Source organism: Andrographis paniculata, unplaced genomic scaffold, assembly GCF_009805555.1.
Source record: "Andrographis paniculata isolate CXL003 unplaced genomic scaffold, ASM980555v1 Contig57END, whole genome shotgun sequence".
Lineage (NCBI taxonomy): Eukaryota > Viridiplantae > Streptophyta > Magnoliopsida > Lamiales > Acanthaceae > Andrographis > Andrographis paniculata.
Window position 1 is genome coordinate 3,343,957 of NW_026137592.1, and position 17,842 is coordinate 3,361,798.

At 28.8% G+C, this 17,842-nt stretch overlaps 1 protein-coding gene across 1 annotated transcript; it reads left to right on the forward strand.

Annotated features, from left to right (window-relative positions):
- Window positions 1-6,078: 6,078 nt before the first annotated feature.
- Window positions 6,079-11,293, forward strand: LOC127257371 (amino acid transporter AVT6A-like). Its single transcript, XM_051283757.1, has 5 exons — window positions 6,079-6,495; window positions 7,003-7,155; window positions 8,096-8,299; window positions 9,353-9,818; window positions 10,872-11,293. Exons 1-5 carry the CDS (start codon window positions 6,114-6,116, stop codon window positions 11,008-11,010), a joined length of 1,344 nt encoding a protein of 447 aa, XP_051139714.1. The 5' UTR covers window positions 6,079-6,113; the 3' UTR covers window positions 11,011-11,293.
- Window positions 11,294-17,842: the final 6,549 nt, after the last annotated feature.

A 17,842-nucleotide genomic window follows, 5' to 3' on the forward strand; every position in this document is an offset into this window, starting at 1 on the left:
CACATAAGTTAAATCCATATAATCATCTCATACATATTATCGCAGATGTATATTTCATTATGTTAATTACCGACTGTCTTTAGGCCGAAGAATAATCACATGAATTAAAATATACATAAACACTTAAGTTATCAAGTAAAAATCTCATATAAGAGAGGTTACTTTGGCAACTTGAAATACTTGATTTTCACCGTCAAAACGAAGCATGCATTATTAATGAATTTATAATTTTCTTAAACCAAATTAGAATCAAAGTTGTATTCAATGCATACGAGTCTGATTCCATAAAAATAAAAAATATGTATAAGCAACTGAATGCACATGTCTATAAACAACTGAATATTCCGTATGTGAATTTATAAAATAATTAGCAATCTTATCATAAGTTATTGAGCAATATCAGCAATTATCTTTGGACAAATTACTGACTCGCTAGTGATAAACTTGTTTTGACAATCGAATATTGACAATACAGTAGTGTGTCAAACAACATTTCATCTTTGGACAGATCTATTATTCACACACAAATAACCAAACTATCATCACCACATTCAATGTCGCTAAACATGTATGTAACTACTTAATCGCTGAATTGTCTTTGGGTCAATTAGCAGTCTTATAAATCACGCACACAACCTTCTAATATATAAAATAAACCGATTTACACAGTAGAGGTTGCTTTGACAACATAAATGTTTCAATCAATTCATAAAATATATTATATTAATTATTACTAATTAAATTGACTTTAAAGAAACTGATATATATATATATATATATAAGATATTGATGAAAGCTATAACAACATCAATTAATTTTCTCGACTTATTAAAATAATCAAGTAGGTCAAGAAAATACTAAATGCAACGGAATTACACAGACAAAAATATGTCACCAAAGATACTATGAATTAATACACCAAATAATTATAGTCGAGTTTGAATAAATGCATATTGTCAAAATTAAATGTTGTCGTATCCCAAACTTAATTGGAAATTGAAATAGTTTATAATGAATGTGATTTTACGAAAAATCAACAATGAATAATAATAAATTCTGAATTAAATTTAATTGCAAATATATTAACATACGCACGTTAATTAATAAATTTTGCAATCATCAAACTGGATGCATATATATAAATTGGACGTCAATTTCGACCCAACCGATTGATTAAATAAATTAATTAATTTAATCATATTGCCAAAATCGGTGCAGATATTAAGACATATTCATTGATTCCAAAATAAATGAATAAAAATAACCAAACATCCAAATACTATTTTATTTAAATTGCACATATATTTATACCGGTTGCATCCAGTAATTGAACCAATAAAATAAAAAAAAAAATCTTGAATGTCAATCAAATAACTATGTATTAAACTTCAATTCATTGAACAAAATATCACAAGTAACTGCATATGTCAATTTTTATTTTTTTTAGATGTACCAGTATTACAAAATGGCATATCGATTCGCTAAATTATTAAAATAATAATTATGTAGACAAACATGCTCTTGTCATACATACATACATAAATTCAACTCTTATAAATATGACCCGGGAGTGCAAATTGTATTCTCATTGATTATTATATACAAATTAACAATCATAAGTAAACAAATAAATGTACAGATTGACATTCTCTCTTGATATCACTCGATTTGACATAATCCAAAGATGTCTTGATGCCTAATTTGATTTATGCAATACATGCACATTTATAATTTCACAGAAACCGATGCAAGCATACACGAATACAATTTAACATTCTGATCATTGAATTGATTCCGAAATGTTTCTTTACCCAAAATTTCTCAAATTTTACTATTTGAATTTTGCGTTTTTCGAAAAAAAATATATTTGTTTCTTTCACAAAACATCCCATCAAATATTATTTTAATATCAAACTCAAACCAAAATTTTACCAAACTTATCAAAAAAAAAAAAAAAACATACCCGCATCATTCATACAATATATTCGATAATATATAAATAAAAATATGGAAACCAACAAACAAAAGCCAACCATTTAATTCCAATCACAGGTGTGACACATAATGACATATGTATGCACATATGTCATTGAAGTTTAATTAATTAATTTTTGATTGAGCAATTAGTCATTCTAATTAAAGAATCCAGAATCTGCCGGATAACTCAATTGCAATCCTATATCTTTTCAATTGCATTTACGATCCAATATAAAGTCAGATTTTAATTTCGAGTAATTAATATGAATTAAGTGGTCGGCCGATTCGACAACAAAACTCATGCAAATTTAAAATCGATCAACTAAACACCAATCGATTGCATAAAATCTCCCAATAATTCAACACGGAAAGGATCTGGTATCGATTGTTGGAACTTATCAGGAATTAAACCCTAAGCCCAGGATTTATCGAAATAATTGAGATAATAAAATAAAGTTAATAAATCTGACCTGAATTGATGAAGGATTTTGTTTTCTTCAAGTCTATAGCGCAACTTTTCCTGAGAAAACTACTAGGGCTTCTATTGTTACTGCCTCAATGAGATATGGAAAGTAATGGATGTTGCGTCTAGACTTGGATCACAACTCTAATTTATATTCCTAATTTATTAATTGGTCTCATCACCTAATTAATAGTTATTGTGTTTCCGCATATAGGAAGCCCGCACTTACTAAATACATTTAAGCCCAATAAATAATAGATCACTTAATATAGGTTTAATCTAACTGATAGCCCAAATAGTTACATTTAATCCACAATTGGATTTTTAATCCAACATAGTAGGATTAGCAGCCTATGCAATTGCGACCCGAGAGACTGATAAATTAGAGAATAAAAAGAAAATATCAATGAATTGTCGAACGCTCTTCAGAGACGGTCCAACCAAGATAGTTCACACCAAGAAAATGGAAATTCACGAATGGAGGATCGCACTACTTGTTATCGGGTGGCAACCGTCTTCATATGCTAAGAGACTTATTCGACATTGCAAATTGGACTTAACGATTTATGTACGAAATGTTGCGCCAACTAGCCGACATTCCTCATTTGGGTGATCATAATGAAATAGTTGCAATTCAATCTAAGGAGTCAAGACAAGATCCAACGCGGAATTGAAATTTGTCACCAACAGTCATCCAACAGCAAACAATTTTGACGCCGATGCAAAATCTATGGCAGGCAATTCCTGTTGTAAAAGATCTATGGCAGACAATCTTAGGAATAACAGTCATCCAACAGCCCAATATTGCATACCGTCGGTGAACCACGATGGTCTTCAAGTTCAATCAACTAACGACTATATTAATTTTTGTAAGATTTCAGCGGCCTTTCCATTTAGGAATAACAACTGGTTTTTATTGTGGTAATCGAACAAAAGAATAGAAAAATAGGGCGGGGTTTAGCCATTAACAAGAGAGACATAATACTTGGTTTTTCAAGTGGTTGGAACGTCGAATGACATCAGTCCAATACCATTAAGATCAAAAGTTGATCGATGAAGATAAGATCCATCATAATCCACTACTAGTGAATTACTAAGGGTAGAATTTTTTTGTTGCTAAAGGTGGATCGTCAAAAGTGCCAAGCTTTAGTTTCTCGGAGCTATTCATTGAAAAAGAAGAATTTGAAGCTTTATATGATAGAAATCAAATTATGAATAAAAAAGGATACACAATGAGTAAGTATTGAAGGACATTTTGTTTGAAAAGAATATGTTGAAGAAAAAAGTAAGTTGGTGAAAAATTAATTGAGTGTTGAGTGGATTAGTTTCAATCCACTTTGGATTCATGAGAATGAGAGTGAGTTTGTGTTGAAGAAATGTTCATGGATGTCATTAGTTAAATTCGATCAGCTTGGTCCAATTCGAAAATAATGATTTTTTTTCAAGTACATATATTTAACGTAAAATTGTAAAAGATATTATTTATTTATACTCAATTATCACATTTATCTATTATTATCTCGAAGGAAAAATGTATTCTACACATATGTAAAAATTGTATTTTTTGTACTCCGGCTACATATGAAAAAATTGTAAAAATATCCTTTAGGTATGCTCAATTATCACTTGTTTCCTTTATTTATACAAAATATATTATATATGTTTGTAAAAATCGTCATTTCTGTCATTTGGCCGTGCGTGAGACAACCGTTGTTTTAATATTACGCGCGGCCAAATGAAAAAAATAACAACTTTTACAAATATGTAGCATATATTTTTCCACTAAGATAAATAATGACAAAAGTAATAATTGAGTATATGTTAGATGATATTTTTTTATTATAAGAAAATTCTTAATTAAAATTCATAATTAAATTAATTAAACAATTGTATTCTTAAATATGGTTATTTTCATTTCTATATAAGTGAATTTAAATTGTGTTTGACAGCATATACTGTCCTAACATATATCACATTATATTTTCATAGACATCACATCGTTTATATTGATACAATACAAATACAGTACATGATATAGTCTAACAATTTATATGCAACAGTTGATTTTAGTATTCAACATATTCTTATACAACACACGTTGTAATTATGAACAAATAAAACAAAATTTTATTACAAAATAACATATGTTGTGTGTAGTAAAGATGTTTATTATTTGTATATGCTATGTGTGCTGATTTGATAAATCAACAACTAATGTAACCATTCTCTACATAAAATAATCCCACAACTAAATTTGAGTTTAATCTAATTTTAAGCTCTAATTTTAGTTTAATTTAATTCAATCTAGTCCAATTTAGGACAAGATAGGATATTGTTCAATTCAGCACAAGCGATGTAACTCGTGGATAATTATATTTTATCATTTAACTTATTTATTGTTTACTTATTGAGATTTTGATTTTTTTAAAAAAAAAAAAATTTGTTTTTCAGAAATTATATATATTTTATTTAATATTTTCTTTTCATTCAAAGTATAATATTTACTATTTTGATCTTCCCACTCAAAAGTATTTTTTTATATTTTAATAAAATAATTATATATTTATATCAAAATACTTTATTTTTTACTTAAAAATAAATATATCATTATAAATATAATTACTGCATAAAATAGAAAAGTCAAAATATCAAAATCTTTGGAGTGAGACAAAGGAATATCTACTATATAATTTTGTTTTCAATTTTTCCAAAATAAGAATTTCAACAATTACTATATATATATATATATATACACACACATTTTTCATACCATGAAGTAGTTAATTTTGAAATAATAAAAGCAAATGAGTATGTTCTTGTAAATTTACTGTGTTTCTTTAACATAATTTTCTCAAATTTTACTATTTAGAACCTGCGTTTTCCGAAAAAAAATATATATTTATTTTTTTCACAAAACATCTAATTAAACATTATTTTAATATCAAATACAAACTAATTTTTTCCAAACTTAATCAAAAGAAACACACCCTTAGTTTCATTATAACCCAATATTAATAATTTTTAAAAAATATAAAATATTTTTTACATGAAATATTACATTTAATTTATTATTTTAAATAATAATTAAAAAAAATCAAAGTCCAAAAAAAATAATACGACTCGTGTTTTCCAAAAATATTTGCAGCTAAAAAAAAAGGCTACTCCCTCCGTCCCAGATATTTTAGGTTTATTATTTATATACGAAAATTTAAATAAAGTATAATTAGTAGGTAATTAAGAAGTATATTAGTAAAATAATTTTTATATAGTAAAAATAATTATAAATTAAAATTAAAATAAATAAATAGTTTAATTAAAATTTAAAATGATAAAATTTAAAATTTAAAATATAATTATATTTTCAAAAATAAAAATATGAATAATTTAGGTGGAACTGAAAAATAATTTTTCATAAAGACATCAATAAATTTTGTGCAAAATGTCTATTCAAGAATAACGATTAAGACAAAAATAGAAAATTCAAACTGCACGCAGTGTCGATAGACCAAGTCTACACCGTATGGAATGTACACGTGTCAGTCGATAATTGGATTAGCATTTAGTTCCCGCGTAAAAATCCCCTGCAACGCTCTAAATATATACTCCCTATTATTATCAACAAATTTTCATTTCCGAGTTCGGGTTCACATTCTTACCTGGTGAAATACCAAAAATGCCCTTTTCCGACCGAAAGCACCGCCGGAACCAGCGGGCGACGCCGCTCCTCCCCAAGGAGCACGGCGGCGAGTTTGACGGAGCATCTTTCTTCGGCGCGGTGTTCAATCTATCGACCACAGTCGTCGGCGCGGGAATCATGGCCCTGCCTGCCACGCTCAAGCAACTCGGCGTGATTCCGGGTATGATCATGATCGTATTGGCCGGCACGTTGACGAGGAAATCGATAGATATTCTCCTGAGGTTCAGCAAGGCTTCGAAGACTACGTCGTACGCCGGTCTGGCCGGGGACACCTTCTCTGTCGCGGGGCGGACGATTCTGCAGATGTGTATCGTGATCAATAACCTCGGGATGCTCGTTGTTTACATGATTATTATCGGTAAAAAAAAAAAAAAAAACAATAATAAATTCTTCAATTCTTCGGTTTCATCGTTGATAGAGTTGTTTTTAATTCTATCTTTAATGGAACCGTTGGATATCGTTCTTCTAATTTAGGTTTATTCGATAAATTTGAGAGGAGAAATTTATTTCGTATGTTTTCCCCTGTTCATTTGGGTTCCTTTAGGGATTTGAGTTGCCCTAGTTTCTGGTGGAGAACAAACATTTAGGGCAATTACAAATAACACCAAACAAACACTCTCCTATTATGTGGTGATTTTGGGCCTTGGGTATCTGTGAAGGCAAGATCGAATATGACAACTCAGTTTATGCATCTGTTTTGATTGCTTAATACAGAATATCCAATAATTTGTGCAAGTGGACACGGCATGGCCTTCTGTTGCTTTAATGGAAAACAATAATTCAACCTTTATTTGGTAGTTGGTTAGCTCTTTATTGGGGGGCTAATTAATTTGTACTGGTTTTTGGTCTTTGTTTATTTTGACAGGTGATGTGCTATCGGAAACATGGTCACAAGGGGTGCATCATACTGGTGTGCTGGAAGAATGGTTTGGTCTTCATTGGTGGACTACTCGTTCTTCGATATTGCTCCTCACAACCATATTTGTTTTCGTACCTCTGATTTCATTCAAGCGTGTTGGTGAGTTTTTGTGCCATCTTATTATCATTTTTATTATTATGCATATGTCATCCACCCTCATAGTTAACTCATAATATAGTATTGCATTGGCTCCTCAGTAGATTGGGAAGGATTGAGGAAATACTGCTTTCTTACATTGTTAATAACTTAATGCATAATGGTGTTTGTTTTCTTTAGTCTGTCTTGTCTAGAGAACTTTGAATTGTTGATGTTGATAATGATGTTTAGCATTGTTATTTCTTAAAGACTGAATAAAGGACTTACAATTTCAATAAAAGTGAATATACTAAACCAAATGACAAGCTGGAGTTATTCCTTTTTCAGCTTGTTGGTTTGGTGTCAGGCTGTCAGTGCACCAAAATTTTAAAGAAAACTCTATGGTAATGTTAAGGAACATGTTCCATCAACTAAAATTAAACAACTAGAAACACTGATAAAGCTTTCAGATCGCATTATACCTAAGGTTTTTTTTTTTTTTTTTTTTTTGTGTGATTCAATGGTATGTACTTGTTTGCCTATGGACATTTGATGCACACTACTTACTATCTAGCGAGTCCAGATTCTCATCCTCTTTATCAATTGATTATTGAGCTGGATGAATTCCCTGCATGATTTTACAAGGGCTAAATCAAATGAGGGCCTCCAAGAGACAATGCCTCTTTGATCTTGCTTAATCTATTGAATGAACAGTGTTTTTTATGGAACTTGTGCTAGTGTGAATTCTTTATTTAACAAACACTGACTAACTGGAACTCATACCTCTTTCCTACATCCGTGTTGGATCCATAGCTCTAATTGTTGGTGCATTATAGAATGGCTCATTGTTCTCATGCCTTTTCAGTTAATAGTGGATTGTTTTGCATTTTAACTTTTTATATTTTTATATTAGAGGTATGAGGATAATATCATAAGTCAACTAATTCAATATTTGAGGTGCCAGATTCATTGAGTTACACATCAGCACTGTCTTTTGCCCTGGCCGTTGTGTTTGTGGTGATCATAGCTGGAATAGCTATTGTCAAGTTGATAAATGGAAGCATTGGAAAGCCTAAATTGCTGCCTGAACTTGCTGATCAAGCATCCTTCTGGAAGCTTTTCACAACTGTTCCAGTACTTGTCACAGCTTACATTTGTCACCACAATGGTAAGGTTACTTGAAATTCCTTAACATATGTTTTCAATTGCATTAGCTGGTTCGAAAATGACAGAATCCTTGAGAAATAGTTTTGAAGGTGAATTACCATACGTGTTTGAAGCCATAGTTGTAAAAGGCGTAGAATTGAACACCGCATCTGCACCATACCCTGTTGCAAGGAATGTGCTTAATAAAAAGCTACCATTTTCATGCCTCTGAACTAGGGGGTGTTTAATTATGAAAACAATTTGATTATACAAGCCTAAATGCACTGAAACTTCTAGAGCAACACAAGTAAAATATGTAAATTACTAAAAGTTTGTCAATATTATCTACAAGATCTTTATTGTTGCTATTGTTACATTCAAAATAAGTTGAATCTCTCTTTCTTTATTGTTTATTATGTATTTGTAAATGTATATTGCTAGCAAGATTTTGTTCTTAATTTAAATTTGCTACATTGAGATTTGAATATGGTCAATCTGATGCCATATTATGTTAAAGGTGTGTGTTTAGCTGCTAGATGATAATTATTTATAATAAGCATGTATTATATGGGCTTGTTTACTTTAAGTATAAGATTAAAATAATTAAGATTATTTTAAATAATTACATCTCATCTATCTAAGATTTTTTTTTATACTGCTTTAACTTATGTGGGTTTTACTCATTGAATGTAAAAAGTGATCATCCAAGGCGATTTTAAGTTTAATTGGACATTTTAAGCATCTAATTTGTAGTTCATGCTAAACTAGGCTATGTTTAAAGTCTACCTATTCGTGTCTTTTGTATATTAGACCCAAATGGAAATGAATATTTCTCCTTAAGACACTAAAAGTATTTTGCTTTTGATTAACTGTAATGTAGTTTGATGTTATGTTACTTGCACCACATACGTTGTCTCAAAAATGTTCTTAAACTAGTGATGTTCTTTTCTCGGATATTGGTCTGGAAACACCTGATTGCTAATCTAATGACACTACCTTCCTGTGGATGAAAATGTCAAAATGTTATTTTGTAGGCTGACTTGTTTTCTAATTCTCTCTAAACTTTGATCTATAGTTCACCCGATAGAAAATGAGCTAACCGACCCCTCTCAGATGAAGACCATTGTGCGGGCAACAATAGCCCTGTGTACTTTTGTATACGTGGCTACGAGCTTCTTTGGTTTTCTTCTTTTTGGCAATGAAACAATGGATGATGTTCTTGCCAATTTTGATGGAGATCTCGGCATCCCGTTTAGCTCCACGTTTAATGATGTTGTGAGAATGAGCTACGCTGTCCATTTGATGCTTGTATTCCCGATAGTTTTCTACTCCCTTCGGCTGAATGTTGATGGTCTCATTTTCCCTCACGCCATCCCTATCACCTACGATAATCGGAGATTCTTCTCTGTAACTGTTGTTCTCATGGGCCTCATCTTTTTGGGAGCAAACTTTGTGCCTACCATATGGGATGCTTTCCAGTTTACCGGCGCCACAGCTGCTGTCACCGTCGGATATATCTTCCCGGCCGCCATTGCACTCAGGTGTGTACTTCTTGATTTAAGTAGTGGTTTATTTTTGTATTTATGTATCTCATATGATATAAGCTATTATAAAATGGTTCAATAGTATTCAATTTTGATATAAGTAGCTTATATTCAGGTAAACATTAGTTTTGAGCTATATATATATATATACTTATTTCGTCCGTAAAGGTTAGCATATTTGGAGTTGGCGCAGAAATTAAGAAAAATTGAATATTTTAGTGAAAAAGTTAAAAAAAAGGTAAAAAATAAAAAAAAAGGTAGTTAAAATTATTTTTAAAAATTCAGTTAGTAGTTAAATGAATTGAAGAGAGAATGTAAAAATAGTGCGTAAATAATAGTTGAAAGAAGGTTAATAGTTAAATATTGAATATTTGATTTTGTCAAAATTAGTAATAAAATAAATTTGATGGACGGACGAAAATGAAAAAAGAAAGTAAATTTTGCGGACGGAAGAAGCATATATTTATGGTGAATTGAGGTTTAGAAAATCACATATATTTCTTTCAATGACTACTTGTTAGGAAGTGATTGAATAGTTAGTTTTTTTGTGAAGAGTAAATAATTTTTCGAATGGAAGTGAAGTTTAAATTATGTAGCGTTGTTGAAAGTTACAAGTTCTTATTTGAAATTGAATTTTTTTATTTGAGTTTCGATTAAAATAGTATTTTATTGTAATGTTCCGTAAGAATAAATAATACATTTTTATCGGAAATCATGCATTATTTTTTACTCCGATAAAAAAAATAGAAGTACGACTTGAGAGGTTCTGATTTTGAATAGTAAAATTTTGAATTGAAATAGTTGTTTAATGTGATATAAATATGTATTGATGCGATGTTTTGAATTGAATGTAAAATTAGATTTTTGTGTAATAAAATAAATGAAAATTGAGTGTTTGATTTGATGTTTTTGAAGGGAAAATAAAGTTAGAAAAATAAAATAAGGGGTAAAATCTTACAGGTAATCACGGTATTATGAACTGTCCGATGAGCTAATCGCCATAACTAATAATCGATATTTCCGTCGCCTGCCTTTGTCTGGATCATGTAGGGACACTCGTGGGATCGCGACGAGCAATGACAAAATAGTCTCGTGGATTATGATGCTCCTGGCCATTTCTTCAAGCTCCGTAGCCATTTGCAGCGACGTGTACAGCTTTCTGAGTGCTGGTAAAGTAGCTCGGGCATAGTTCGCTTTCATGGACATTTTGTGTCATCAGCATTTCAGAAAATCGTGTAGATAGATCCATACGCCCCGGCCATTGGTGTCCATTCCGGCCTTATATTTTTATCCCTGTGAAGTTCATGGTGAGCGAGCATGAATCGCGGTATATTTCATATGTTGCGGAGTATTATATCTCGGAAATAATCTATAGGTACATTAATTTAAAGCTAACAATGGGGAAGATTTTTGTATTCTTGTAAAGATTGATAGGAAATTTATAACTATTTAACTCAATTTTTAGAATTTAACTGATATGTGATTATTTTTATTTTATTTTATTTTATTTTATTTTATTTTTTTGTTATATGATTTTTATGGCCCCTCTCGGAATCTGTTAGTTTGGTTTATTGGCTATGTTCTCATTTTTAGAACTTAATTAGGTTTATTGCCTAAATTTGCAATAATAAAATTTTTAATTAAAATAATTATTAAAAATAAAAAATAAATATTTAATTTGGTTTTCTTTGTTAAAAATTCTTTTATTAACTGTAAATAGCCAGAAAATAGAGCTTCATTATTGTCTCATTTTATTATGGTAGTATGTTCTTAATTTTTTTTTATGTCACATAGGTAAAGTATACTTTTGGTTACTCCTACATCAATTTTAGTCAATGATTTTTAAAATGATAATGTCGATTTTTTTATTAATTCAATTTTAGTTCATATCATTTCCTTACAAATTTTAATAGAGAAATAAGCAAGTTTTATATGTACAAACAACACATTATTATTCTATATATGCAAAACTGCACAATTTTTAAGAAAAATACATTATTAAATTGATATGATACTCCCTCCGTTCTGAAGCAATATGGACATTCGGGATGAGGGATGAGCATGACAATTACAGAATAGTAGTATTACCGGGATAGTGGGTGTAAGTTTTTTAAAAGACTAAAATATCTCTATTTATGTAATTATTGTAAAAAAATAGGGATAATTTTGTAAAAATGTGGAGAAGTAATTACCAAAAATGGAAATGAAATTATTGTTTTAGAATGAACGAAAATGACAAAATAAGACTTTTATTTTGGGACAGATGAAGTATTTTGTAAAAAATATACTTCAGCTGTCCGGCTCTAAGGTTCAATTTACATTTTGTGTTATTGTACATAATATTAAAAAATCTTTTTTTTTTTTGTATAATTTTTTGTACAAATATCGTTACAATTTATAATACACTTTTGAAGTATTTTTGTCATTTCTCCTTACTTGTACCACATTTTTGTAAAATACTTTATCCGTCCACATACAAAATAAATATTTACTTTTGGCGCGGTATGTAAGAAATAATAGTATTTTAATTATAGTGTGTAATTAAAAGTAGTGTAACGATATTTTGCCCTTGTTTTTTGGTTTAAAAGTAATGATGTGATGTAAAGTAAAGATATTTGTAGAGAAAAGTGAGGCATTTAATGAAATATTACTTTGTAATTGAACGTTTCAAAATAGAAATATGTATATTTTTCTAACTGGGCGGAGGGAGTAATTAATATTCAAATATCAACACGCAAAAAATAAATAGGACCTTGGAATCGAACAGCGGAAGTATGTAATATATTTTTATATAATAAAATGACGATTGCACGGTAAAAAATTAAAAACTAAAAACAATCTCAAAGTAAATATTTTTTAAAAATGCTGACTATTTTTCTCAGTTTCATCCGTAAATTTAGTTGCAAATTATTACGACGTATTTGTGTTTATATGTTTTTTTATTTATTTTTTTATAATATAGGAATCCGCAATAAGATCATGAGGCGTGAGAAATTCAAAAGAAATTTACTTGTCTATATGTATTGAACTCATAATTTCACGGTTACGAGTTCATCCTCATATTACCCGGTCATTTTTTACGGGACTCGTGTTTATATATTTTGTTTATATAATAGTTTGGTACAATATTTTAATTGAAAAAATGTATATAAATAAAAGAGCAATAAAATAATATACTATTAAAGTGTGTTCTTTTACCACATTTTATTAAATTTTTACTAATGATAAAAAACTTTTTCACAAAAAATATCAAATTAAATATATATTTTATTTTTTATATTATACTCCCTCCGTCCTACATATCATGTCCACGTTGCCGTTTCAATCCGTCCCACGTATATGTCATTTTCTTTTTTGAAAAATGATTATAAACTTTAATCTCATTTTAAATTTTTTTTTAATTTTATTTTTTTATAAATTTTAATTAAACTAATTAATTATCATAATCTTAATTTATAATTATTTATATTATAGGATAATTATTTTCATTAATATATTTTTAATTATTTACTAATTACAGAGGTAGTATTAAAAATCAATTTTATATTAAAAATATCACATAAATTTTTTATTTATATCAAATCATAATACTACTGATTTAGTTTAAAAATTTTACTATTCAAATTTTATCCTTATAATTTATTCCAATTTGCCTTTTCCTAAATTTCGACTTATCCCATTTCTATAGCCCCCAATTATTTGCTTTAGTAATTTATAATAAATTATTATTATTATTATTATTATTATTATTATTACAACAATATATAAAAACATATTTTGACCTTTTCTATTTTGGTTATTTTCTTCATTAACAAGTAAGCATCTGTATCCATTGCTCAAGATACTGCAACCTTTATACACATTCAACCTTATATTTTCAATTTTTTTATTATAATAATTAATTATAATAAAAATATAATTTTGAATATTTAATATTCTTTGGAAATACACGTGCAAGAAAAACACTTGAAAATCAAATACCATCAAACAGACCCTAATTAATTTGTTGAAAAAAGATATCTTGTGGTGAACCTTTGATTTTGACACACAGCTAATTTATTGTTCTGTTTCTTTGACTGTTCAATTCATATCTAACATTATATTTTGAAATTGATAAAACCTTGCTATATAATGTGTGACATTTTTAAAAAAAAAAACACAAATAAATATACAAAAAAAATAAATAAAAATACAAATAGACAAGAAGAATATCGATTAAGACAGTGCCTGTAATTAGTTGTACTGCCACCCCTGTTTTTATCTTATTCCATATTTTATTTATTTATTTAATGCAAGTAGTCAAGACCAAATCCAAGGCAAACTCTAATTTATTTTATCATTGGTGAGAAAAAGTTGCATGTAAGTCGATCTTTTTTTAAAAACATAACAAAGCTAATACTGCTTCCATTCCACTCAGGATCCTATTTACTTTTTGTGTGTTGATATTTGAATATTAATTATTATATCAAAAATGTAATATAAATTAAAAAAAAATTGCAAAAATACTTCCATTAATGTCTTATAATACTAATAGAATGACATTTATACAAAAAATTATACAAATATAATGATATTTTTAATGTTAAATACAACGACGCAAAAAGTAAATGTGTTACTCTTAAAAGCAGACGGAGGGAATACTATTTACTTTCGGCTATTCAAAATCTTCTTATTTTTTTTATTTTAATATGTCCACTCCAATCTTTTACATCAAAAAAATAAAAGTACAATTTTCTCAACTCAATTTTTTATTTTCTTTTTTTCATTGATTAATTTATTTTTATTTTGTAAACGACAATATTGTTGAGGAACTGTAAGATTTTAAAGGTATAATTTTTTCTTTAAATATTTCAATATGAAATTTGGATTTGCCCAAGAATTTATGTTATTGTCTGCTTTTGAAGTAATATGTATCGATTTATTTTTTATTTCTTTTTATTTTTATTTTTTAAAAGAAACTATATAGTAGTGGCTGCACCCAGAGTGGGCTGTTTATGTAGCCGAACGGAATCAAGTCATACGTAATTCTATATACAAGTTATACAGTCTCTCAATAAAACAAACAGACAAGACAAGCTAGTAGTCTAGGTATTAAGACCTAAAGCAATATGCCTAAGGCATCGAAATCAAATACTAAGCTATCAAGTCTAAATATTATCTATCAAGGCTAAGTCAAGAATCAAGGAATAGGGTAAAGTCTGCTACCTAAAACAGAAGGTCGGGAGACCGTCAGCATTCGCTCGAAGGAGGCCTCTAATCGACAAAGGAATTTCTGAAGGGAGAAATGTCCGCTCAATCGGGAGAGAAACCGCCAAAGTCGCTAAGGCATCTGCGACGCGGTTCCCCTCTCTATATATATGCGATATCCTCCAAGTCACATCCCTAAGCCGCAACCGAATACACATAAGGCATCGCTGGAGAGTCCAGTGGCTCGTCTCAGTGGATAACAGAGAGATGCATGCCATCGAGTATGTCTCGATCCATAACGGTATCAATCCTCGGTCAATCGCTATCCCTACTCCAGTCTCAATCGCTATCAGCTCTGTCAAAGTGTTCGTCGCCTGCGGAATCGGAATTTAAAATGCAATGAGTACTGCCCCGGCTGAATCACAGATGATACCAGCCGCTCCTGTTGCTCCAAGATTGCCAAGCGAAGCACCATCGGTGTTAAGCTTGAATCATCAAGGATTTATTTTTGGATTTACTCCAAAAGACATCATACTAATAGAGTTTATGCATAATTTATAAAATATTGGATTTGCCCAATAATCTATGTTATTGTTTGCTTTGGGCGTAATATGTACCGATTATTTTTGGACTTATTCCGAAAGATCTTATACCGGCGGAGTTTATGTATAACTTATAAAATATAGATTTTTCTTCAAATTTGTCAACGTGGGACTTTGAGTTTGTATGCCATGAAGATAGATTTTAATCATATATATGTGAATTATATTAGTAAATATATATATTACAATTTTTTACTAATTCATTCACGCTGGGAAAGTAGAAATGTAAAATTTCCTTTTCAATCCTCTTTCACACATGAAGCTGTTTTTAAACTTAAAAATAAATGTGTAATAGAAACTTCAATTTTAGATGTTATGAAATATTTCTTCTACACGACGTCGTATGACATTAACTTAAAACTCATCAATAGAGATAACGGCACAAGAGAGTAATTGTCGACTAAAGGTAGATTTTATTTTTTTATTTTTAAAAAGAAAAAAAAAAAACCAAAAAAAAAAAAAAATTGAAAAAACAAATATCGAATATGAAACGAACTCTAGTGATATTATTCATCCTAGTTTGAAAAAGTTACTATAAAATTAGTTATTTTGTATTTTCTTGACATGTTACTATAAAATTAATTATATACATTAATTTCATATAATATATTACCTTTGTCTCAGCTGCTGTGTCCATTTTACTTTTACTTTTACTGTAGACACAGAAATTTAGGAGGAGTATAATTAGTAAATAATTAATAAAGTATTAGTAAAAATAAATATCATATAATAAAATTAATTTTAGATTAAGATAACTAATTAGTTTTAAAAAATTCAAAAAAAAAATAAAAATTTTAAAATAAATTAAAATGTATAATTCTTTTCCAAAAAATGAAAGTAACAGAATAAATGGGACAGATGAAAATAAAAAGGTGGACACACCATAAGTGAGACGGAGGGAGTATAACATTACACATATAATAAGTTCCATACACGTGCGCTGTGTTCCCTATTTTGTCTCCATAGCGGTATGACAATCCACATGCGTCATGCCGCAGAAAGGCGTCATGACAACCTTGGTAAGGATCAACATGTATACACGGTGTAAAGAATTAATGCATGGTTAATGTCAAAATTTAATATTTGCTCTACTTACATGGTACCTATATCTTGAGCCACGCATCTTACATTCCGTTGTTTCCATGTCTTGAGTTGCTAAATCATAAAATCATCAATTATAAATGATAATTACAAACCAAGAAAAAATTTACAAATTTTAACTGCATACCCTGAACAAATTATTTAAAAAGAGTAGAATTGTAAATGTATAATTTTGCTGATTTTTCATACATATAGCTAGGCTATAGGCAGACTTTCCAAAAATATATAATATTTTTTTAATAATTCTCTATATATACAACTATGAAACAATAATTATGCGAATCAAAATAAATATCATTAGCCCCGTAAGGGATGACCTGGCAGTGCATTGGACTTGTGAAACCCCCGACCTCTCAGGTATAATGACATAAATGAATACCTTTTTTATAGGAGGGGGTATAATTCTTTTTAAATAAATAAATTAGTACTCCATTCCTTTCTTAAAATTATATCATAATTCTTTTTGTAATTATCAGTTAAATTGATGTTACTCTATTTATATTAAATAATTTTATTTATTCATAATTTATTATTTATATTTTAATAAATAATAACTAATTCAATCATATTTCTATCAAATATTTAATAAATTTCTTATACTATCAAGGTTACTTTCTTATGTACCACACTTCAGCAATAAAGTATCATTACTTTTTAATAGGTGTGTCGAAACAAACCTACATAATTTTACCGATGAAGTATAATATATGCACAACTTTCAATTTAATTTTATCAAACCAAAATTATATGTACACTATGTGTTTATTTGTGGAATTTTGATTTTGAATGTTGATTTTAAATAGTAAAATTTTGAATTCAAATATAATTATTTGATGTGATATAATATATATTCATGTGATATTGTGAGTGAAAATTTTATATTTTAAATATATAACAAATAAAAAATAGCATATGTTTGATTTGATATTTTTGAGTAAAAAAAATTAAAATAATGAATTACTACCAAAATCTCACAAGAAATACATCCATGTATATACACTATACATTTGTATTATATAAAATTTTATTTTATTTCTAAAATATTATTTTAAAAATATTATATTTAAACATAATTTTTAAAATATTTCAATACATCTTTTATTTGTTTTTTAACCAAATGTATTAAGCATA